The 25,329-nt window shown below is 44.0% G+C and overlaps 2 protein-coding genes across 2 annotated transcripts in view; both read right to left on the reverse strand.

Moving 5' to 3' along the window:
- The window catches only part of AHCTF1 (AT-hook containing transcription factor 1), a 97,169-nt gene extending 86,615 nt beyond the window's left edge, over positions 1 to 10,554 (reverse strand). Inside the window, exon 1 of the mRNA XM_060243869.1 lies at positions 10,314 to 10,554. The gene's annotated coding sequence lies outside the window, so the exon portion shown is untranslated. The remainder of the gene's footprint in view (positions 1 to 10,313) is intronic.
- An 11,644-nt stretch (positions 10,555 to 22,198) lies between these two features.
- SRD5A2 (steroid 5 alpha-reductase 2) overlaps positions 22,199 to 25,329 on the reverse strand; it is a 90,311-nt gene continuing 87,180 nt past the window's right edge. Inside the window, exon 5 of the mRNA XM_060244012.1 lies at positions 22,199 to 22,455. Within this exon, the coding sequence (XP_060099995.1) occupies positions 22,389 to 22,455 (67 nt within the window). The 3' untranslated portion in view covers positions 22,199 to 22,388. The remainder of the gene's footprint in view (positions 22,456 to 25,329) is intronic.

A 25,329-nucleotide genomic window follows, 5' to 3' on the forward strand; every position in this document is an offset into this window, starting at 1 on the left:
AACAAGATGGCTTAGTTATATTTGGTAAAATGACTAGGGGTGGGCACTCGGTATATACCAAGCAAAATAAATTCCAGAAAAATACCTTATCGGTAATTTTCAAGTACTTATTCAGCCAAATCATCTACTGATCTGGCTGAGCCTAAATAAAAACCAATATTATTTGACCAGTTTGGTGCAGTGGTAAAGAGCAGTGTACTCTAATCTGGAGAACTGGGTATGATTCCCCCACTCCTACACATGAAGCCAGCTGGGTGACCATGGGCCAGTCACACTTCTCTCAGAGCTCTCTCAGCCCCACCTACCTCAAAGGGTGTCTGTTGTGGGGAGAGTAAAGGAAGGAGATTATAAGCCACTCTGAGACTCCAAGTGATGTGCAGGGAAAGTTCTCTTTAAATGGCTTTTGCAAAGCTATGCCACCCGCATAACTTGCAGAGTTATGCCACTGCCACCACAGCACGACTCTATGAGTTAAGCATTTAAACTTTAAATGCCTTCATTTCACTTGCTGAGGTGTGTCATTATTGGGATTTGGCAAGGCTTTTTTGTAGAAAAAGCCCAGCAGGAACTCATTTGCATGTTAGGCTACACACCCCTCACACCAAGCCAGCTGGAACTACATTCCTGTGTTTTCCTGCCCAGAAAAAGCCCTGGAAACAAGGATTTTATAAATTCCCACCCTCCATTGAAGCGTTTGAATTTATCATTAAAGCATAGTGTTTGATGGCCCTTTGGGACAGACACTGTGCCATGCCATTGTTCTCAAGCCAAATGCAAATGTGACAACTAACATGGATAAACACACCCTTTGAACCCTGGTCAAGCCAGCCGGAACTGCATTCCTGTGCGTTCCTGCTCAAAAAAAGCCCTGCGATTTGGGAACATACCAATACTTTTTTGGGTTTGGTATACCTGAATCTGAAAAATCCTGATTTTTTTGTGCACATCCCTAAAAATGACAAATTGGTGAGTGCATGGTGGACATCACTGAGAGGCAAAAAATAAACCAGCTGCTTTCACTTAAGCACAAAGTGTTTATTTAGAAATAAAGCAGTATAATAGTTTCTGTGTGGTTCATAAGCAAAATTGTTTCAGATGGGTATGTAAGCATAACTGTAAATACTGTTCTTCCCTATCTGAAGTTCCTTTAACAGACCCAGCCATAGAGGCTTATTTTCTCACCTGCCACTTAGGCTGGAACTTACACAAAGAACACAGATTTTTCTCACAGACTTCACTACTCGACTCTCTTCTGCCCTCACACAAACTTTGTTACACCAAACCTGTCAGAAGGCACCAGTCAACTCCATACCCTAGGGTACAGCTACCATCCAATGGTAACACACTTCAATCACCCATCCAGCACACCTCTTCTTTACTCTAGAGAACTGCCTTTTCAAACCACAGCAAAATACATATAAAACCCCACATTAAAACAGAAACAAAACACATACAGTATTTACACATCAAAACACAACAATGACAGTTCCCTCCCCCACTAATTTTACAAGCTCTTGTTCTGATTCTACCATGCTCTCACAAATGTTCAGTTAAAAGACAAGCAACACAAACAGTCACAGGAAGGGGGGAGACTATAGTCTTATCTTGGTACCTTACCTCAGGATCAGGGAACGCAAATGGCCCAGTGATGGCTGCTGCCCACAATTATCACTCCCACCTGTAGCAGTATTACAGTCATATGATGTTCACTTTCTAAAATACGTGTCTTCAAGCAAAGTGGAAGGATGGTGCTTGACAGATAAAGAAAGCACTACACTGAGAAACTTCATGCATTTTGATTTGCAAAAACAAGGGGAAGTCATGATCTGCTGCACTCCCCAAAAAAGTACATACCCCAATTCTTTCATCCCCCTGAAGTAAACTGAACAAAAATGTAATTCTTAGGGAAAACAAATGATAAGACTTAGGGAAAGCAAATGATAAGACTAAGCAAATGATAAGACTATGGAAGAATCACTTTTCACTGGGTTCACAGGAAGTTTGATTACATGGATACTGCCTGCTAAAATTTCTCTAAAGACAAGCTTTGTTGCCATAAGGATCAAATCTAAAGCCCTCCAGATCAAACTGCCTTGCAACCACATGGGCACTTACTTTGCCTTTTCCTGTGCCATTAAACTTACACTGTCTGCACAAATATTCCAGAAAATATTCAGATGCTCCACCTGGAACCTCTGGAATACATTTGCTTCCTACCTGATGCATTGTGTATGCTTATGGTGGACAATCCCTCCTGTCCTATACAAAAAGATCATACTAGTTAACTGGATTTTTATTTGGATTATTATATATATTCCGGCATTACCCATCCTACAATCATGCCTGCACATACACTGAAAATTCCTAGGAATAATAAACAGAAACACACTGTAATTTAGAAACCACCATACTTGCTTCTTAAAATGGCACCCATAAACTGCTATTAATTTTAAGAAATTATATTTAGAATGGAAAATGTGTCATAGAAAAGTAAAAGAGTGAACATTCTTCTGGAAAATGTTCCATTCCAGACAATTTTCCACTCAACATATCTGCCACTATCTTGTAGTATTTTGAATCTTACTGTTCTGATGTATGACTAACTTGAAAAATAAACAAAGGGAGCCTATGCCAGGGGTGTCGAACTCATTTGTTATGAGGGCCAGATCTGACATAAGTAAGACCTTGTTGGGCCAGGCCATGTCAGGTTGGGCCGGGCCATGTCAGGGAGGAGCCTTAGCCAACTGAGAAAACAGAAGTTTTGTGCTGCAGCTTCTGCACAATTGAGCAAGCCTTGCAAAGCAAACTGTTATGCAGAAGGAAGCAAGATATAGGGAGAAGAAAGCAGATGGCAGCCAGTTGCTCAAGGGCCTGATAGGAGTCCTCCGGGGGCCTGATTCGGCCCCCGGACTGCATGTTTGACACCCCTGGCCTATGCTGTTCCAAAGAAATTCAGTAGATCAGGACTATTGGACTGTGTCAATGCCTAAGACAAAACAGTTATGATGGACGTCAAGATCCTGGCCTAAATGGCTACAGATCCAGATGTACTAGAATAAGGCTCCTTTCATCAGCCTACCTGGCCTACTATTACCTAGTCCCTTCCTCCCTCTTAAACTCCATCAGTTATCTGCAGAAGAACAATGAATAGCAGCCTAAATAACAGTTGCATACAGCTGCTATTATGTTAGATCTTAATAATGATCTTTATTCATTTATTGCTGTGAGTTTTAAAACTGAAGCTGTGCGGTTAAATCATTTACTGAAGACACATCAAATTCTAATCACTAACATCAGGATTTTTTTTCATTAAAGAGTTAAACCAAAATACTGTCATTTTTGTTTTTGTTAGGATTGGATTATATAGAGCCTAATTCTATACATGTTTACCTGGAAGTCTCACTGTGCTCAGTTCTATATTTACCAGGAAGCAAGCCTCACTATAGCCTTAACAATGTACCAACATGTCAAACAAGAGGAGGCAGCTGAGAGGTGATATGATCACCATCTTCAAGTACTCGAAGGGCTGTCATATAGAGGATGGTGTGGAATTGTTTTCTGTGGCCCCAGAAGGTAAGACCAGAACCAATGGGTTGAAATTAAATCAAAAGAATTTCCGGCTCAACATTAGGAAGAACTTCCTGACCGTAAGAGCAATTCCTCAGTGGAACAGGCTTCCTCAGGAGGTGGGGGGCTCTCCTTCCTTGGAGGTTTTTAAACAAAGGCTAGATGGCCATCTGACAGCGATGAAGATCCTGTGAATTTGGGGTAGATATCTGTAGGTTTTCTGCATTGTGCAGAGGGTTGGACTAGATGACCCAGAAGGTCCCTTCCAACTCTATGATTCTAACCTTTTTGGGAGGGGAGCAATTTCTTCATTCTACTCCAACACAACTGAATCACAAGTGTTTTATTTTCTTGCGGTAAGACCCATACTGGGATACTCTGAGGCACTGCTCTGGTCCTATTTAAAAGACAAAGGAACCTACCAAATGAAATTAAATGAAATTTTAATCCATACCATCATTAAAGTGCAATGCTTGCCTTTCTTCTCATCTGATATTATCTAGTTTGAGAATTACTTTGCCTACAGATGAATCCAGTATAACCACAGTATCCCCAAACAGAATGGAGAAATTCCACTTGTGTAGGAGCGGGGATGTCTGCTATTTCCCCTCTTGCTGCAGCCCCACATCTCTTGGCTGTCTGGAACAACTTCAGCAGGGACAAGTTGGTAGGGCAAGTTCCAGCAGAATGCTGCTGGAAAAAAAGAAAGTGGCAAAAATCCTTACTGCAATTGAGCTATATGTACCCAAGCCATTACCAAAGACACCACAAGAACCAGGAAGAAAACAATACCAGGATAAAAACTTGGCAGCTAATTCTGTAACAGAACAGGAGCCTTTACCCTAAAACATTACTCAAAGTAATATCATCCTGTTAAGGAAGTACCACCAAGTAGCAAGAAAATGCACTACTATGATCCAGAGTGTGAAAGCAAACTATCCACTAAACCTCCATAGCAGAATATTTCCTTACAGGCACTTAATCTGAGAGACCCTGTTTGCATACAATCTTAAACTTTTTAAAAATCATGCTAACATGCTACGTTTTGAATATGTTTATGCACAGGTGCATAAGGTACAAAACAGACTATGAATAGGTCCATTGAGCCCACTGAGACTGCTGATTCTGTAGAATGTACTCAACTGGCATATTCCTTTACTGGATTAAGCCATGATGTCCATGTCCTCATTTCCACACAACTGATGTTAAGGAAGCCTTTGTTATCTACTTAAATGACTGCCAAGGACCAAACCAGCAAAGCCCAGGTACTATGCACATCACTACTTCCCTGTTCATCTCCTCTAAACCTTTCTTCCAAGTTATGCGATTACTTAGGTTACCTTTAGGTAAACTGAAGATCAATATGCCCTAAAGCTTTAAAAATAATATATATACAGCTAAATACAGAAAGAAGCTATAAGCACAATTTTTCCTACATATTACAAATCAAATATAGGATTAAAAGCAATGAAAAAGTAATATTGATAACAGCAATTTTTAGAATTACATTTTAAAACCTAGATATATTAGCAGCGGTAATGAAATAAGAAAGGGAAAGTTAAAAAGCCAGATCGCTTATTTATTTATTTAATTTGATATTTTAAACCACCCTTCCCACTTACGCTCAGGGCAATTTACAATTTAATTCAATACAGTTTAAAATGATAATATATATATAACATTCAAACATATTAAAACAAGATGGCAGTATTAGCCATCAATTAGTATTCAGTCATGCAGATGTGTCAGGCAGATGTAAAGAACTGTTGCTAGCTTCAACCAAAGGTCTGGCAGAATATCTCTATCTTGCATACCCTGCAAAACTTTAATAAGTCAGACAAGGCATGGACATCCCTTGACAGAGAATTCCAGGGCAGAAAAGGCCAGACAGATATATTTTGGGCTGGGGACCTCCGGAAGTTTCTTATCTGTAAATTTTAATGTCCTTCAGGGGACATACCAGGAGAGGTGGTCCCAAAGGTATCTGGGTCCCTGAATATTAAGGGCTTTAAAGATAAGCATCAAAACCTTGAATCTAATCCAGTCTGCTGGATTCCTGTAAGGACCTGTGCTTCCACATTTTGTACCAGTTGGAGCTTCTGGGTCAGCTTCAGGAGAAGCCCTCTGTAAACCACTCCCTGAACATTTTAAGAAAACTTTTAAGAAAAGTCACATGCTAAATGAAACTATATGAACATACTCAGAAACCAGCTGAAGAAATAAGATAATCTTGCAAAGAATGCAACTGATAAGGGCACTCAGAATGGTATTACTACAATCAATCCAACTTACAGTTTGGGAAGAGTCTCCTGAAACACTATGAAACACATTGTCATGAATACAGACGTTACACATTGCAAGGACAAGAAGAATTTAATTTGCAACTCAATTTTTAACAAATACATTTTAAAAAGCAAGTAATGTCCTATATCTTACCCACTATCTCTGTAACAGGTTATCTGAAGTAAAGGTTTCTCTAATATCAGTGTTACTAACCTACCTCCACAAAGCTACAATAGTTTTGATCATGCATATTATTTTGGAAGGTATCACTGACGGGACCTGGTTGGATTTCTATGCGCAAAAATGCTCTTTTGCACACTAGCAAGACTAGCAGTATGTAAGGGAAAGGAGGCACTGAGCTCTCAGTGAACTGCCTGTCTTATTTAAAGTAGTCTGTTCAATTTCCTGCTTTCACACAGTATTATTTACACCCATTCCTCTTTTTGCTACACTATGTAGAAATACCAATTCCCATAATCTTAATAGCTAGAAATGCAATATATGACCTTGCTTAAGGTTTTGAATACACAAATCTAGCTTCCATGGCTAGTTCTGAAGTACCGCCCTCCACAAAGAATTCCTAAAGCACTGATTAAAATGGCAATTTGTAAGCAAAATGTGGTGGTATCACATCATGAGAATATCACATAAATACATAAAGCAGTCGACACCAGTTAAAAGGTAGGTCACTGTATTCTGGACCAACTGAACCCTCTGAACAGTCTACACTGCAGTCAACTCATCTGTGCTCCTCCAAGGTTTTATTTCTCCTCCTCATGCAGAATTTCTTAGTTTATTTTATTTACTCCCATATTTTGCCCCACTGAGGATCCCAAAAAGTTTACATCATTCTCCTTTCTTCCATTTTACCCTCACAACAGCCCTGTGAGGTAAGATGAATATGTCTGTGACACCAAGCAAGCTTCCATGGCAGAGTTGGGATCTGAACCTGGATTTCCCAGATCCTAGTAAGGTCAAATACTTTGGCCACCAAATGAGAAGGGAGCACTCACTGGAGAAGATCCTGATGCTGGGAAAGACAAAAGGCAAAAGAAGAAGGGGACGGCAAAAGATGAGATGGCTGGACAGCGTTACTGATGTAACAAACACAAATTTGAGCAGACTTTGGAGGATAGTAGAAGACAGGAGGGCCTGGCATGACTATGTCCATGGGGTCTCAAAGAGTCTGAGTCGACTGTGTTACTGAACAACAAAGTCTAACCCCTACTCCACACTGGCTCTCTATAAGGTGAGAGGTTATTTCCATTCCTATGTAGATCAGTTTCAAAAAATCTAGTCACAGAGTGCTAGATATTGGTGCTAACCAGCCAAGTTCTGCTCTCTTTGCCTAAAATATTCTAACAGCACTCAAACTACCACCCCATTCCCATTCAATCTCTATTTAGTATCCCTTGTGCACACAGAAGCAATTTTCAATACTAGAAATAAAACAAATAATGCAACAAATCTAGAGGCTCTAAGTCTCTGATGCTGCCATGCTTCCTGCAATGCACACCACAACTATGGGGAGTTCAAACAATTCATAATTCAAGAACAGCTGAGGATCTAAAGTGCTTACTTTTTAAACCTAGAAATAAGAAAACCAAGATATTTAAAAATAGGAAGGTAATCCTCTCCAAGGTTCTTTATGACTTCACTCTGCTCATAGAGGAGGGAAACATGCAGGATAAAGAACAACTATTGGGGGTGGGGAATCCATTTTGGAAGTCATACTCTTCCAGCCACATTAAATTCAATGTTTATCTCAGTTCACAGGATAAGCATGTATATGGAATAATCGGGTCTGCAAGTTGTGCATTCTTTTTAGGAGTATCTGATGGAAACACATACCGTATTTTTCGGACCATAAGACGCACTCCCCCCCAAAAAAAGTGGGGGGGGGAGTGTGTGCGTCTTATGGAGCGAAGGGACGATAGGACGTACCTTCCTCCGGGGGGGGGGGGGGCGATCCGCTGCCTCTACCTCCGATCCCGGCGCTTCCCCCGCGCCTGCCTGCCTGGCTCCAGCTCTGCTTCCAGCAAGCGCTGGGATCGCTCCACGCTGCCCCCACCACAAACCCAGCACTTCGCGAGCACCGGCTGCGGAGGGAGCAGCGTGCTTCCTCCGTGCCTGTCTGCCTGGCTCCAGCTCTGACACTTACAGCAAGCGCCAGGATCGCTCCCTCCGCCCTCCGATCCCGGCACTTGCTTTAAGCATCAGAGCTGGAGCCAGGCAGACAGGCACAGAGGAAGCACCCGCCCCCTCCGCAAACCCAGCACTTCGTGAGCGCATCTGCGGAGGGAGTGGTGTGCTTCCTCCGTGCCTGTCTGCCTGGCTCCAGCTCTGATGCTTAAAGCAAGCGCCGGGATCAGAGGGCAGAGGGAGCGATCCTGGCGCTTGCTGTAAGTGTCAGAGCTGGAGCCAGGCAGACAGGCACGGAGAAAGCACGCTGCCCCCTCCGCAGCCGGTGCTCGCGAAGCGCTGGGTTTGCGGGGGGGCAGCGTGGAGCGATCACAGCACTTGCTGGAAGCAGAGCTGGAGCCAGGCAGGCAGGCGCGGGGGAAGCGCCAGGATCGGAGGCGGAGGCAGCGGATCGCCCCCCAGGAGGAAGGTGCGTCCTATGGTCCGGAGCGTCTTATGGACGGAAAAATACGGTAAACTATTTCAAATCAACAGGATCTACTCAAAAGTATGTAACACAGCTCTGGTTTTTGGATAAAGCTTTCAGGAAATTTAAAGGACAAAACTCCACCAGCAACAATTCTACAATGCTTTCAAGTGTTCAAAAAATATGCTGTCATGCTTCAATCCCTCCAATAACCCTGAGCAAGTTGTTGGTGGTGATAGAGGCTAGCACTAAGAGACAACAACTTCAGAGCCGATCACTATGGAATTGGGGCTTTCCTGATTTATTATGCAGTCTTTTAGCCATTATACTATACCAACTCTCAAAAACATATTTACATCAAAAAAACTGTAGGAATACCTACACTGCAATCCTAAAAAGAAGCACACCTCTACAAGGCCACTGAGCTCAATGGACTTCAGCAGGTTTAACTTTATTATGGACTGTAATGCCACCTATGCCTGCACAGATTGTGTCTTTATACCAGCTTGGTTGGAAACTAGTACTGTTGTCTCTGTACTCTACAGCTAGAAACAAGAACACTAGTCTCCTTACAAGATTTTGACTATTTTTCTGGCCAGAACATCCATCATACATACAGTCATCTAAAACATGGCCCACAGTGTTTAAATACAATGGCATGACAATCAAATTCAGATTATAATATGGGCTGAAGCAACTTGGCATAAGATTGCACTGTAATTTATCTAAGACGACCCAGGGTTGATGTCAAGTTTCAACTACATTCAAAGAGAGCTTTGAAAATGTACACAGCAAGGCATTTAAAAACATCATCTCCCACCTGCAATGTGAAGTGATCAAGGTCTTTTCTATCACATTATTCTCCTCCATGCACGGACCATGCCAGTAATCCTATGTTAGCTAGCAGAAATCCAGGCTGTGAAGAGCCCAACAAGTTGTCATTTCTAAGGGCCCTTCAACTCGACCAAAGCACATGGATGGCTCTCCTGGCTTCTCAAAAGGCCTAGGCAAGGCCCAAGCGATTTCAATATTTATCAGTATGCTTAAGATTGTCATTTAACAAGACAACTGTATGCTAAACTTACTTGGAAGACAGACACCTTGAATAATCTGGAACTTACAATCGAGCAAGTATGCGTTTGTTCAAACTACAAAAGCCAAAATCTAAACTCGGCACACCTCAGCCACATGGATTCTCTCCCCCTCCCCGCCCAAGCCGTTTCACCATGGGTTTAAGTATTTGCTAGGGACTGTCACATGTTTGTTATGCTGGTGAAACAGGGCGGGAGAAGGAGAAGCAAATAATTTATTTCCACATAATCTTAAGTAACCATTCTAGCAAGTAACCATTCTAATAAGTAACCACAATCAAAGAGCCCACTCGTTTTAAGAGGAACAGGCGACAGAGCGCAAAGACGGGCCCCTGACCCAACATTTCGGCTTCTGACTCGCCCTAATAGGCAACAGCACGTTTCCCTCACAGCCTGCAGTTGCCGCCTTGCAGGTCAGGACAACCCACTCCTGCCTGTGCGGCCTCCCCCAAAGCACGTCGCCGAGACTGAAAGCAACCTAAGGCGGCGAGAAACGTTGGGCAAGAGGGGACCTTTGCCATCATTTACAGGCTAAAGGCACGGGGGCAGGGGGGCGAGTCGTCGCAAGCACAGGGCTGCCCGAGCGTGGAGGCGGCTCACGCAACCGCCTAGCCATGTGCTGTACTTATATAAGGGGGCTGGCAGCGGCACCCCGCGAACCTCTTTTCTGTCCCCCAGGCAGCAGCCGGGCCTAGTCAGAAGGCTCCGCAAACCAGCCCGGCCGCCTATTCCCTCGGCCGGGCCGCTCTCCCCTTGCCGGGTACCTGCTCCTAAGACGGGTGTCACCGTCTCGACCGCACCGCGGGGTCCTCGCTCAAAGCAGGAACATCTCCCTCTCCTCCTTTTCTGAAGCGGTTAAGCAAGGAAACGAGCGTGCGCCTTTTGCCTGATAAGACTCTTTGGGCCGGGCCTACTCAGGCCGCCGCGCTTAGTCGGTCCGTATCTTTCTGCGCAGTAACCTCCTTCTCCTCCGCCTCCACTCCCCCCCCCCCATTACTCACCGGCAGCCAGCGGAAAGGGAGGGGGGAGACGAAAGGGAAGGCCCCGATCTCGCGAGAGCAAATCACAGCCGTCGCGGGAATTTTCAAAATCTTGAACCTTGTCTTTTTTTTTTTTAATTGTTGTCGTTCGCCAGGCCTGGAGCAGGTCTTACTAGGTAGGCGGAGCGCAAAATACCCGAACCCAACTACAAATCCCGGCGTGCATCGCATGTAACGTGACCAAAGAACCAAAATTCCCCGCCGCCTTAAGAGGCGAGTTTGGAGGTTCCTGCTGGAGTATTCGTTTGGTCATGGAAGCCTGGCGATCAGCTGTGCGTTGGGCGCGCGGTCTCCGATGTAACGTTACAAGCGCTTGCTCCCAGTGTGTTTAGCGCCTGAGGTGGGGAAAATGTTATGTCTCTTCTGAGGAGCATCAGCGGTACTGCTCGGGTGGACTTTGCTTTCAGAAGAGGAGCTTATTAAGCAGGGACGTCGCGTAGACGTAGGACTGCAAGGTGAGGTTAGAATGGAGGACTAACATTTCTTTTTATGATCGACTTGGCGCCTCAGTGTTGCTTTGCAGGAGTAGAAAAACAATGTGTGTGCAGTTTCAGTGAAAGGACCCCAACTGGATTTAGCGGAGGCTGAAGTTGGTTCCTTATTCGTTCCTTATTTGTGACTTATTCATTAATTCAACTAAAAACACTGAAGACAGTTTGAAAGGTCTGAACCCCAAATAAGGGCTGGACCACCATGTATCATACACCCCCATGTTCAGGGGTATTTCTGTTTCTAGGGAACATGTGCTGTTTCCTGTAACAAAGAGCAATTCTAACGTCAGCTGCTCCGAAGACTTATTTATTTATTTTGTGGATTTTTAAATTCTGCCCTACCTCACAAATGGATTCTGGGCAGATTACAAAATCAAAACACAATTAAAATAAACAAACAATTAAAACCATCTGATTTTAGAGTAGGAGACAAAATTAATTGAAATTAATACAGTTTCAAAACTGGAACCAGTAAATCAGTAGGATGTCATCAAACTTTAACGGCTATCTAAAGATGGAAGGCTTCAGCAAGGGAAGCCAATTTGGATGTCTGCTGCCTCATCTGAAGGCCTGGTGGAACAGCTCCATTTTGCAGGCCCTGCAGAACTGTAACGGATCTGGCAGGATCCTGACCTCTATCAGGATCATGTTCCACCACATAGAATCCAAACACTGGTTCTGGTGCCAGGAGCTTCTATTTAGAGTGCTTCCCAGAGGTATGTATTTCAAAGAACATTTGAAAAAAGAACTGGAATTATTCCATGCCCTCCACACCCAAAAATAATGGCTGGCAGCAGCTCTCCAGGGTCTTTCATGTGACTTGCTATCTGCAAGTCTTTCGTGTGATTTGCTATTTAACTGGAGATGATGGGAATTGAACCTGTTCTACCACTGAGCTGCAGCTTTTCCCTTTCCTATGTCTTCATGCCCACCACTACCCCTGCATGCTGGTGGATGGCTTTATTGGAAAGAAAACAGTTGGGCTGTGTTTATTTCTGGAACTGAGCTGTGACAGTTTAAATTAAAGTGGTGCCATCACAACCCATCTCAAATAGGGCTGTCAAACTCATTTTGTTATGAGGGCCGAATCTGACATAAATGAGACCTTGTCGGGCCGGGCCTTGTATGTACTGATTTAAGATTAGGTAGCAGAGATATAAACTTTATAAAGGACCCAGACAAACACAACGATTTTTTTTAAAAAAAACTAAAAACATGCTTAAAACTTTAGCACTCATTGGTCTTAAACGTGCTCTGTTTGTATTTCTCCCATGGGATCCAGAGAACTGGGCAAAAGAAGCTCTGGCTCTTTCCTTCCTTCCCCAGGGAACTGGGAGGGAGAGAAGCCTCAGCCAACAGAAGGAAGAGAGACTTGACTCAGTAGCTCTGCTGTGCAACTGAGAGAGCCTGCAAAGCAAGCTCTGCCTCCCCCCCTTCCTCCCCAAGGGAGGAGCCCCAGCCAATAGAGAAAATAGGGGTTTTGATCTGTAGCTCCTATGCGATTGAGCAAGCTTAGCAAAGCAAGCTGTTATGCAGAAGGAAGCAAGAGAGAGAGAGAAGGAAGCAGATGACAGCCGGTCACTTGAGAGCCTGATTTGGCCCCCAGGCCACATGTTTGATACCACTGATTTTAAAAATCTGTTGCTTCAATGAGTGTTATCCATGACCAGATTTGTGGCCATCCTGTGTTTTAACATCTTTACTGTCATACTTCAAAAAAGTACTTGCTCCCCACCAAGGTCCATTGTATACAGTTTTGCAGTTATGCCTTCACTGCAACATACAGCCAGACCTACAGAGGCCTGGTAGTGCACAGTGTTGTACACCAAACTTTTCTTTACAAGGGCAGAAATGGGATTTTCCCTTGGCAATCAAGGAACAAGCAGGTGTTCATTGTTCTTGCACAGTAGAGAGCAGCTGCCTCATTCAGTGGAATGAGAAATTAAATGGTTGATTCTATACTGAAACATGAAAGCAACTGCTACAACTTTTACTGTAAATGCCACCTTTTGGCCATATGTGGTTACACTGCTAAAGTAAAGGTATCTATGATCTTTACATGCAAAGATGCTGGGGACCATGGGATGGAATGACAAAAGGGAAAAAAGGGCAGAGGAGCTAAGTAGACCTCATGGCCTTTTGGGGGAGATGGCAATTAATCTTAAGAGATATCAGAAGTATGGAATCTTGTCTTCTAACACTGAAAACCCTCCTACCCAAAATCTGAAACAGTGTCTTTACTTATTGTGGTAGTTTTAACATTTTAAAACTTCAGCGGGATTATAGTTTATCGCTTTATGATATGGAACAAAAATCACACATACATGAGATTTTGTGTAACAGAAAAGTGTACTTGAGAGTGAGACTTAGTTTGTATAACACTAGCTTTAACACAGAACAAGCTCAGCTGTTGAAAATGAATTCTTTCTGACAGTTATGTTAATTGCATTGTCACGTATTTCTCTGTGTGGATTCTCTTTACAGACAACTATTCAAACTTATTAATCAATAATGTATGTTTTTTGCTATATGCAATTAATGTACATACGTTTTGTTTTAAAAGTTTGTCAATCTGTTTATTAAAAGTTTAGTCCAGGGCTTTTTTTGTAGAAAAAGCCCATTAGGAACTCATTTGCATATTATGCCACACACCCCTGATGTCTCCATTGTTTCACACAGGGCTTTTTTTGTAGAAAAATCCTAGCAGGAACACCTCCTGATGCCAAGCTAGCCGGAACTGCGTACCTGTGCAATCCTGTTCAAAAAAAGACCTGTTTTAATAATTGATAAATGGCTAGTGACACTAAAGCATCACTTCTACTGTCCCCCAATAGTGTTAGATAATTTCATAGAAACCAGCATTGCAAAATCTCCTGGAAATTATAGCTAGATGGTTTCAGAAGCTGTTCTGGGGAGGTGGAGCCACTGGAAGGAAAACTTGTTCCTACCACATATTTTACTTTTTGACACAACTGCATTATGGATTTTATCACCATATCACTATGGCCATTATTTTTAAATAGTTTCAAAAAAGGATTAAACAATGGTTGTTGGATTTTTTTGCCATCGTCATAGCTAACTTATGGCAACCATGTAGGGCAGGGGTGGCCAAACTGTGGCTCAGGAGCCACATGTGGCTCTTTGATACATTTTGTGTGGCTCTTGAAGACCCTACCATCCCATCAGCCAGCTTGATTTCCTTCCTTCCTTCCTTCCTTCCTTCCTTCCTTCCTTCCTTCCTTCCTTCCTTCCTTCCTTCCTTCCTTCCTTCCTTCCTTCCTTCCTTCCTTCCTTCCTTCCTTCCTTCCTTCCTTCCTTGTGGCTCTTAAACATCTGATGTTCATGTCTTGCAGCTCTCAAACATTTGGTGCAGGCCTGGTACTCTGAGGAATTGGGCTAGCCTGCGCTATTCAGGTCAGGGTAAATTAATGGAGGCAGGCCAATTATCAGTGGATATTTGCTTAAGGGGAGATAATGAAGCATTGCTGTTACATAATGCTCTGCCTGAGGGCATGCCATAAGCATATTGTTGGTCAGTGTTGAAGGTAGAATGCTGGACTAGATTCTGCTGGTCTGATCCAGCGAGGCAGTTCTTATATTCTCAGTGACTTCTGAGCTTACTAGTGAGAGTTTATTCTGGCTTCATTTGCCACATGGTAATTTGACATGTTTAGTCCCTACTTCTTGTATTAGTATTCTGAAGTTGTGGCTAGCTGCATTACTCTGAAGATTTTAAGAATGAGTTCATACATGCAGTTTTATCCCTCAGTGACTTGCTCCTGATTATATGACCAACCTCCATAGAAAAGTATTGACTTTTGACATCAGGAGACACAAGGAGACGTCTTGACCAAGGTGACATCAAGCATGTGGTTTTAAACAGTGAGGACAAGTTGTTACACAATAATGCTGCCATTGATGGATAATATGTATATGTGAATTCATTGTGGTGGTACCAACATAGAAAAGCCTAGTTAAATCAAATCTATGGTCTATCTAGTCTAGCATCCAGACAGTGATCAACCAGAAGCCCAGAAGGGGCCCACAGACAAAATGTCTCCTATCACTGTTGAAGTATTTTCCTTTCTGTCCTGCATCTGTTGCCCATCAACTTAATTGGGTATCTCCAACTTCTAAGTATTATTGTTTCCAGGTCTCCAAAGATTCCGGGCTCTCCGGAGGCTCTGCATGCGAGGACTGTCGCCCATGGCTGGGTAAGTTCCACTGTCCCCCCCCCCCCACTCGGACTCAACTGTTTGGTGTGCGAAAGTCTCTGGCACTTGAACCAGGCAGTGGGCTCCAGGAGGGGGCATTTGCTGACCCCACTCCCCTGTGCTGCCTCCTGCTCCCTTCCCTTGGTCTGCCCTCTGCCGCATTCCCAACCCCTGGAAGGGCAGGGTGTGTGTGTGTGGCAGCTGCCCCGATACGGGGAGGTGGGTCAGAGACTGTCCCTTTAAGAGAGCGCCCGGCTGAAACGCAGTCTGCTCTTCCAGCAGCCACTCCTGCAGGTACTCTTGATCTCTGTCTTCATTATGCAGGTGGGACTTCAACACAGAGGCTTCCGCGTGTGTCGCTCCACCGCCCCCCCACTCCCTCAGCTGTTTCTACCCGCCGCTCTGAATGGAGCCCTGCCCACGGCGAGACTGCCCAGCGTGTGCCAGGGAGACTGTTGCACTCTGTTCCGGAAAAATAAAGTCTGAGCTGTGCCCTCTGTTGTCTCTCCTGCTTGGCATCTGCTGCACGTTCCCTGGGCAACGCCCCCCTCCTGTCAGTGGCCTCTCTAAGGGAATGCCTGGGTGGGCAGACTTGGTTTTTTGTGGGGGGGAACGGTCTATGAACCGCCATGCTGCCTCCCCCATGGCTGGACAGGGTAGAGGAGTGCCCCCCTTAGCCTGCCCGGGCTGACAGTCTACCCGACCCCACAGGGCTGTTGTGCACAGGGCACTAAGGGGGACTGATGAAGTAGACTCAGAGTTCAGCGGCTGATGCACTCACACTTTGAGTTCTGCGGCCCCTGGGGAAGGTGTTCCGTGCACATGGCAGGGGGCATCAGGGCAGCACAGGGGGTCTCCAGGTGGGGGTGTGTGTCTGCTGCTGGGCTGCTTACTCCCAGACACACATTCTAGCCGTTGTCTATGACAGCGAACTCCTGCACTTGGTACTTCCTGCTTGTCTGCCTGCCATTGGCAGAGTCTCTGACAGTGGAAGGGTGTGAGGTTATTGATGGCTTCTCCGTGGTCCTGTGCGGGCCTGTCTCACCCCCACCTCGCCACCAAGCCAGGCTTCTCATGCACACATGCCCAGCCTCACTCCTCAGAGAGCCAGTTTGGTGTAGTGATGAAGTATGTGGACTCTTATCTGGGAAACCGGGTTTGATTCCCCACTCCTCCACTTGCACCTGCTGGGATGGCTTTGGGTCAGCTATCGCTCTGGCAGAGGTTGTCCTTGAAAGGGCAGCTTCTGTGAGAACCCTCTCAGCCCCATCCACCTCAGAGGGTGTCTGTTGTAAGGGGAGAAGACATAGGAGATGGTAAGCTGCTCTGAGACTGATTCAGAGAGAAGGACGGGGTTGGTGGGACGTCTCTCCTTTGCCTTTGATGGTCTGCCCATCATTGGCTCCGTTCTCTGTTTGGGGGTGAATTGGGGATGGCTATCAGCCTCTCTGGGGCCGCCTCTCCCCATCCCTGACTGTGATGAGCCACGGCGCATGCACCAAGACTGGCCAATGGGGGGGTGGGCTGGAATTCCCCAACGGCTGACTCCGCTTCCCTTGCATGCCTACACCAGTGGCATTGCCATGGCGACCGTCTCCCTCACGGCAAGCTACACCTCTTCCCTCCCCACTCTCGAGCGTGCTGAAGTCCTCAGGAAGTCTACTAGCGGTGTGGCAGCTACACCACGGCCGGCCACCACTTATGTCTGGATTGGGATGCCCATCTTGTTTTCCTTGAACTATCCATTGTGACTCAAGATTGCTTTTCCTGGTCAAGGGGAAATGCTGCACAAAGAAAGTAACTTCTGGATTTGTGCGTTTTCAGAATACAGCCACTGCTTTTTTCCAGCTGCCTTATGGCATTAATTGCTACCAAGAGAGGTAGCCTTTATGTTGGAATTTGCTGACCCAGATACACAGTGGAGGAGCTTCTGTGCTGAATCAACCCATGATATTATGGTTAGAAAGATACCACAGGAAATAGTCAAATTGAAGCTTTTCTTCAATAGCAATACCTTATGGATGTTGTAAATAATTCAATGACCACTTGTTCCAGCAATTGCATACCAGTTGTGGGGACTAGGGAGGGATTCATCTGTCCTCAGAAGAGGTTTCTACCAATGGAGAAAATGAGGCTGTGTGGAGCTGTTTTGTATTATGGCTCTTTAGAGGTTATGGCTTCAATACCTACATGAAATTTGAAAAATTGCAATTATGAAAGTGTGGACTGCAGTTTGGGGATCATTGGATTTGAATGTAGACATTCCCAGGTTCAACCACTGGTATCGCCAGTGAAAAAGACTGCGTGTTTGAAGATGTGAAAGGCCTCTACCTGAAACCCTGGTGAGCTGCTATGATTTCCTGTTGCCCTGCCGATGGTGGGCAACCTCCCATCAGGCAGTTGGGTGGCAGGCACAAGTGGGTAGCAGGACAACATTGCAGTGTGGCTATGTCACTTTAAGTCACCATGTCCATGACCCTCTATGAATTTTTGCTGTGCTCTTTAAAGATTGGAGAAATTCCTAGAGCATCACAAATGCAGTGATATTACTTTGGACTTCTCACCTGCAAGTGGCATCACTGTGTGCATCCCTACAAGCTCCTGCAGTTGCTGCCACAGGGCTGGTAATCCTATGAGTTGCTGCCAGTAAAAGAAGACAATACTAAGTTAATGATCAATGTCTTTCCTCAATATAAGGCAGTTTTCTGTACTGATGACTATCAAGCCTTTGCTGGTGAGGGTGATCCATGATCAGCAGCTCCAAATCTGTTTTGATGAACAAGAAACTGGCACTGAGGGAGGGAGTGTTTAAGTCTTTCTTCCCACAGGTGAGGGAAACATATACAAATACTTTACTGAGATTCCCAAGTCCTTCCAATCGGATACTAAAAAAAGTTCAGAAAACTCAAAAACTGAAAATTTGAACTACTACAAAGTTGCAGGAAAACAGATATTTAAAAAACATATAAACATGACTGTATCCAATACCACAAAGGTATTTTCCCTTATTTAGCAAGGCCAGGTAAATGTTATGGACACCAGAATAAAATGAATTGTGTGAAAAGCTGTGGGCAAGTGATCACAAGCTTACTGTCACCATGATCCATTTGTGCCCGGGATGTACACATACAAAAGAATCAGGCTACAATGAATTTTTTTCTAGACTTTATTTATTTATTTATTTGGGATTTATATCCCGCCCTTCCCACGGATGGCTCAGGGCGGAATCATGCAGAATCATGCAAGCTCAGTTCATGAGCTAGGGCTACATACTGAGGAATGCCGATCAGCTATTTGTGATGAAGGTTAAGAGGCTGGATTTATAGTGCCATCCTAGGGTATGTTTAGAATAATAGAATCACAGAGCTAGAAGGACGCCATATAGGCCCTCTAGCCCAAACCCCTGCTCCATACAGGATCAGCCTAAAGCTTGATCTCTGATCACCCTTGCTGCTCTCCTCTGCACCTGTTTCATTCTGTCCACATCCTTTTTGAAGTGAGGCCTCCAGAACTGCACATAGTACTCCAGGTGCAGTCAGAAAAATGTGGTGTACTGTAGGACTATGACATCTTGCAAGTTGGATGTTATGCCTCTGTTGATGCACCCCAAGAACACATTAGCCGCTTTTGCCACTGCATCACTCTGACTGCTCATATTTAGCTTGCAGTCCACCTGTACCCCAAGATCTTGTTCATACACACTGCTATCAAGAATTGTATCCCCCCATCCATTATGCATCCTTCTCATTTTTGTTACCCAGATGTAGAACTCTGCACTTCTTATTGAATTGCAGCTTATTCACACCAGCCACTTTCCAGTGTGTTCAGATCTCATTGAATTCTGTCTCTATTTTCCAATGTGTTCACTTCTTCCAATTTGGTGTCATTTGCAAATCTTAGTCCCTCTACCCTATCATCTATTGAAATGTAACAGGCCCAGAACTGAGCCCTGTGGAACCCCATTGGATACCTCCCTCCAATCAGATGGAATTCCACTGACAAATGAGCTGAGATGGTTACACCCTTCTAAGACCACTGAACCACACCCGAAGAGTAGTTGTCAGTGGAATTCTATCTGATTGGAGGGAGGTATCCAATCATAAAGGCTTGTGAATCTAAATTACTTTTACCAAAGGACTGCCAGTTGTGCATAAAGTAACCCTGCAGAACTTTCCTCTCCCCCACTGTTACTTTCCTCTTCTTTCCTCCTTGTTACAGCTATTAATAAACATACATTTTAACACAAGAAACCCATACTGTCCCATACATGCCAAAGTATCTAGAAACAGATATTTAAAAATAACCCTATACATCACATCAGTGCTCTGTTAGAACTGACTGCCTTCAACAGTTTCTTAAGGGAAGTATATTCTAACTAAAGTTGCCAAGTCCAATTCAAGAAATATCTGGAGACTTTGGGGGTGGAGCGAGGAGACACTGGGGGCGGAGCCAGGAACAAGGGTGTGACAAGCATAATTGAACTCCAAGAGAGTTCTGGCCATCACATTTAAAGGGACAGCACACCTTTTTAAATGTCTTCCTTCCATAGGAAATAATGAAGGATAGGGGCACCTTCTTTGGGGGCTCATAGAATTGGACCCCCTGGTCCAATCGTTTTGAAACTTGGGGGGTACTTTGGGGAGAGGCACTAGATACTATACTGAAAATTTGGTGCCTCTACCTCAAAAAACAGCACCCCCAGAGCCCTCGAAACCTCCAGAACAATTCCCCATTATACCCTATGAAAATCGATCACATAGGGAATAATGAAGATGTTTCCCTCTCTCCCCCCCGCTCCCTTTCTGGCGAGTCTGAAGCAGCGAATCGACCTCTCTACTCACCAGTTGCTGCCAGCTTCTTCACAGAAACACAGACACACCATCCTAAATTGAAGCCTTTCGAGTCAAGCCTCCGGAGGTGCAAAGGCACATGGTCCTTTGCGGGCAGGGCTCCCTCTCCTCTCCCCCCGCCAGCCAGCTGATTGGGGGTGGGAAGTAGCCTGGGAAAACTGAAGAAAGGCTGCTGCGATTGGGGCTGGGTGAGAAGGGAAGGGCAAGGAGAAGCTGCTGGGATCGGGGCTGGGTGGGAAGGGCCGCCATTTCCCCCCCCCCCCCGCTTTCCAGATTTTTGGCGAGCGGGGGGAGAAGGCTCCAAATCGGGGGTCCCCCGGGTAGGCGGGGGATTTGGGAAGCCTAATTCTAACTGCGACAAGAAGTACTACAGCTCAGTTCAGTCACATATTATTTATTTGATTTCTTACTCAGTTTATTAACAGTGTTTGACAAGAAAATAACATGTCCAATTAAATTATTTCTGTGTTGTCAGAACCATGCTGCTAATTCATAACCACATTCAATTTCGGCAAGAGTTTACTTGAGAGAAAATAATACAGATTAAGTCACACAGAACTCTCTGGGCAGCCATCTTTTTTTGTGGAATGGTTTAAGGAGGAGAAACTCAGAAGTAGAAGATAATGATCTCAGTTAAAAAGACAGCTGTTTCCTAACAGAGTATTTGTAAATATGATGACTCTTGTAATTACAAGATACTGAATGGCAATCATCAAAGCTCAGTCATTCTTCTTAACAAAAAGCAGCACCAGGGACAGGAAGCCATGCAGCTGTAAAGAAACTTTTTGCCAAACAAATTGTAGATAAGCAAGGGCCAAGATACACATGATGGGCAGTTCTGTGATTCTTCCTCCTATCATTTTTTTAAAGTAAAAAGCAGCCATTGGAAGCTAAAATCAATAGTGGAGGATCAGCACAGGGGAAGGACAATTCTCCCTTCCTTACTGTTCAAAATGACTTCTGTCCCCTAAGTTGCTTTGCTACCATCATGGGAGAAAATGTAGGGACTCTGTTATCTTTCTGCCTGCAAGAAAGTTGGCAGATTTCAGGTTTAAATTCCTTTGAGAAATTTAAACATGCATAATAAATTAATCATATTCCCCAAAACATTTTGTTGCCTTTTTACAAAGCAAAATGATGCCTCAGTCTGTGCAACAGAAAAACAATATAAAAATTAAAGTGTACCTTGAAGACTAACACAATTTATTCTAGCATAAATTTTCCTGGAGTAGAGGTCACTTCATCAAATATACCTGATGCTTGCAACGGATAAAGTAGTCCAAAAATGCCTTTTTGTTTGTGGTGAAACAGACTAATAAAGCCATCACTCTGAAATATAAAATAAAGCCTTGCAAAATTATTCCTCGATGTGCTGAAAAACCATTTTAGTTTATTATTTTAACTTTGTTGGGTTTATGTCACAAACAAATACCAGACTCTGTTCTTTGACTATATATGTATGTATCTTTTAAAATATTTTTACTTCTTTCTATTGCATGCAGTCTTGAAATGGAACTCTGGAAAAGTCTTTGATTCCAGTGTTATCAATTCCACTCTGGTAACTATTTCAAGTAACAATAAAACCTTAATATCAGAGAGAAATTTGGCAGAGGAACATTATGAAAGCCTCACTAATTCTGAACAAACACAGGACCTATGGAGCAAGGATTAAGCACTGGTCACATACTCCTAATTTCATCTTCTCATGGCTGCTTTTTATTTAAAAATATGTGTGGGGACAAATTATATGCAGGTGCCCATATGTTTTACCACTTGTAGTAAGCAAACAGTTACTCCAGTATGGTAACAATGATCAGTTCATGAGAGCACTATATCAGAGGTTCCCAAACTTTTCAAGCCTGCAAGCACTTTTGGAATTCTGACATAGGGTGATCAGCACAATCACAAAATGGCTGCCATGGGAGTTGGAGCCAATCACAATATGTCAAAGAGCGTAATAATTTATCATTCTAACAATACCTCTTCAGCATTTCAGGCAAAAGCTCTGCTTAACAGGATACCTTTTAATCTGTGCACTCACATTCTGACGCCAGGAAAGGTGTTGGTGGGCACTATGGCACCAACAGGCATCACACTGGGGACCCCCACTCTACATTGTACCAAAATCTTTCTCTTTGAAACTCACACAAGTATTAATAATAAAACTTATCTTTAAAGTTAGACAGTACGAAGACATACAACACCAACAACCTCCCCCACTCCCAAAGTCTAAACAATTGTCCTTTAGAATATAAAAGGAATCAAGGCTTTTCTTGATCTTGGGTAGCCTGTGAACTTTCTTAGATAGTACCTGAAAAAATAAAATACAAAATGAAAATGAATATAGCTAAAGTTGTGTTATACAGTGTTACAACATGTTGTATACCGCTCAGAGCCTGGCACAGGCCAGGATGGAGTGATTAAGCAAAATCAATAAATAATAATGACTGTGCTTAAAGAACACAGAATTTTATTTTTCAGAATTTTATTAAGGAGACTGAAAGCTTGTTGATTTTTAGATCTAAATTACTTTCAATGCCTAACAAAACTTCTATGCTTTGTTTCAGACATAATGTAAAACCATAGTTTATTTTAACTACAGTCCGTTTGTAAAATCAGGATTTAGCTTGCAGTTGGTCACTCAAATCTTAGTTTGCCTGGCCAAATGTTTTCATTATCTTTATTCTTTAGCCAGTGAGGATGGGGTTGGGGAACAGACAGAATTAAACCAAGAGTACACCAGTGTATTTGTATTCACACATCATGCAAAGCATAATTGAAACCTAACTGTGATTTAAAAAGCAACTTTAAGCCATAGTTTCGTATCTCAGTTTAATGGTCCTAAACGAGTCATAGTTAGCAGAGTAGCTTGCATTCAGACAATTGCACTAGACATGGTTACTTAATTAAACCATGGATTTTGTGTGATGTCTGAACTAAGCCTAAGGTTCAGGAAACTTAACTATTGTTTGGTTTGATGTCTGATTCAAAGAACCGCAGCACAACAGAATTAGAAACCATCATTTGGAATTATATTGAAAACCATGGTTTGAGCTAACTTGGGGGTGATGTGTTGACAATTTAGAAACTGTCTATATACCCATGACTTCACCTTCAGAGCCTGCTGCCCCATAGAAACAAATTAATTTAGGGAGTGCTGAGATGGTAGACATTAAAACATCTCATATGTTTAGAACAAACTGCACTTCCTGGCACAAAAATCAGTCAAACTGTCAGCTATTATTCAGACTTCAATAGGGCTAAGTTTATCATAAGAACAAGAGCCCAGCTAGATCAGACCAGTGGTCTGTCTAGTCCAGCATCCTAACTCATACACTGGTCAACCAGTTCCTCTGGAGGACCAACAACAGGGCACAGAGATCAAGAACTTCCCCTGATGTTGTCTTCTAGCTCTGGGATTCCGAGGTTTAGTGCCTCTGAACAGGGCTGGATTTAGGAGGGCAGCAGAAGGGGAACCTGGCTTGAGTGCTGCCAGGGGGTGCCAAACAGAGCACCACCAGAGGAAGGATGGGGGAAGCAATAAAGACTCTGCCAATCCACAGTCCTCCCCCTCCTTCTCCTTTCCTGGGTTTGTGCACAGACTCAGAAAGGAGAAAAGCGGCAGGGTGGCATGCTTCCTCCATCCTCACAGCCTGAGCAAACACTGCCCCACCGCTCCCTGCCCCTTTCTTCTTTCCCAGTCTGTGCACAGACCTGGGAAAGACACAGGGGTGGCAGAGGGTGGCGCAGCAGTGTTTGCTCCATCCTCAGAGTCGACGATGGAGCAAACACTGCCATTCTCCCTGCCCCTTTTTGCTTCCCGGGTCTGTGCACAGACCCGGGAAGCAAAAAGGGGCAGGGGGTGGCAGGGGGACATTTGCTTTGTCCGCCTAGGGATGGGAGCCTTGCCTGGGGCAGCCAGCAAGCCCCCATACCAGTTTTTGAGTGGGGGTGACATTTTTTACTTTTGCCCCCACTCAAAAAATAGGTTGATCCAGCCCTGCCTCTGAACATGGAGATTTCCTTCAGTCAAAATGGCTAGTAGCCAATGACAGACCTATCATCCATTAATCTGTTCAATTCCCTTTTAAAGCTGTTTATTCCTTTGGCCACCACTGCATCCTGTAGCAACAAATTTCACATTTTAATCACTTTCGGTAGAAAGAAGTAGCATTATTTATACTTTCAGGGCTTTTTTTGTAGAAAAAGCCCAGTAGGAACAAATTGCATATTAGGCCATACCATATAGAGCGTCTAGTTTCTGTAGATAATTTTTAAGAAGCTAGCAGGGAAAAGGCTGGGCCAGAACTTAATGGCAGAGTATATATTTTGCATTCATAAGGTCTTGCCTTCAGGTGCTAGATCTATGCTGAGACTTTGGAGGGCCAATGCCAGCCAAAGCACATCAGGTATATTGGATTAGAACCAGGGCTTTTTTTTTAGCAGGAGCACACAGGAATACAGTTCTGGCTGGCTTGGTGTTGGGGTATGTGGCCTAAAATGCAAAAGAGTTCCTTTTGGGCTTTTTCCACCCAAAAAGCCCTGGTTAGAACGGATAAAAGGAAGTACTTCTTCACCCAAAGGGTGATTAACACATGGAATTCACTGCCACAGGAATGCCTCTGAAGCATAGATGGCTTCAAGAGGGGATTGGATTAACATATGGAGCAGAGGTCCATCAGTGGCTATTAGCTACAGAGTATAGATGGAACTCTGACTAGAGCAGTGATGCTCTGTATTCTTGGTGCTTGGTGGGGGGGCAACAATGGGAGAACTTCTAGTGTCCTGGTCCCACTGGTGGACCTGATGGCACCTGTTTGTTTGCTTTTTGCCACTGTGTGACAGAGTGTTGGACGGAGCCATTAGCCTGATTCAACATGGTTTCTATTATTTTCTTAGGAAACAATGGTTTAAACCTTCCGCAGCTGCCTTTCCTCCCATCAGTTCATGCTTACTTGCTGCCTTACCACTGAATTGTCATAGTACAAAGACAACAAAACTCTGAAGACCAGTGTTAGGAGGCAGAATCAGGAGAAGGTTTTGACCTCTATGCTCTTTTTACTGGTCACTGTGTAAGACAGGATGCTGGACTAGATGGACCACTGGTCAGATCCAGCAGGGATCTTCTTATGTTTTTATGCTTGTATGTTCTTATAAGACTTGCTGAACTCAGAAATGTGGATGA

The sequence above is a fragment of the Heteronotia binoei genome, chromosome 1, assembly GCF_032191835.1.
Source record: "Heteronotia binoei isolate CCM8104 ecotype False Entrance Well chromosome 1, APGP_CSIRO_Hbin_v1, whole genome shotgun sequence".
NCBI lineage: Eukaryota > Metazoa > Chordata > Lepidosauria > Squamata > Gekkonidae > Heteronotia > Heteronotia binoei.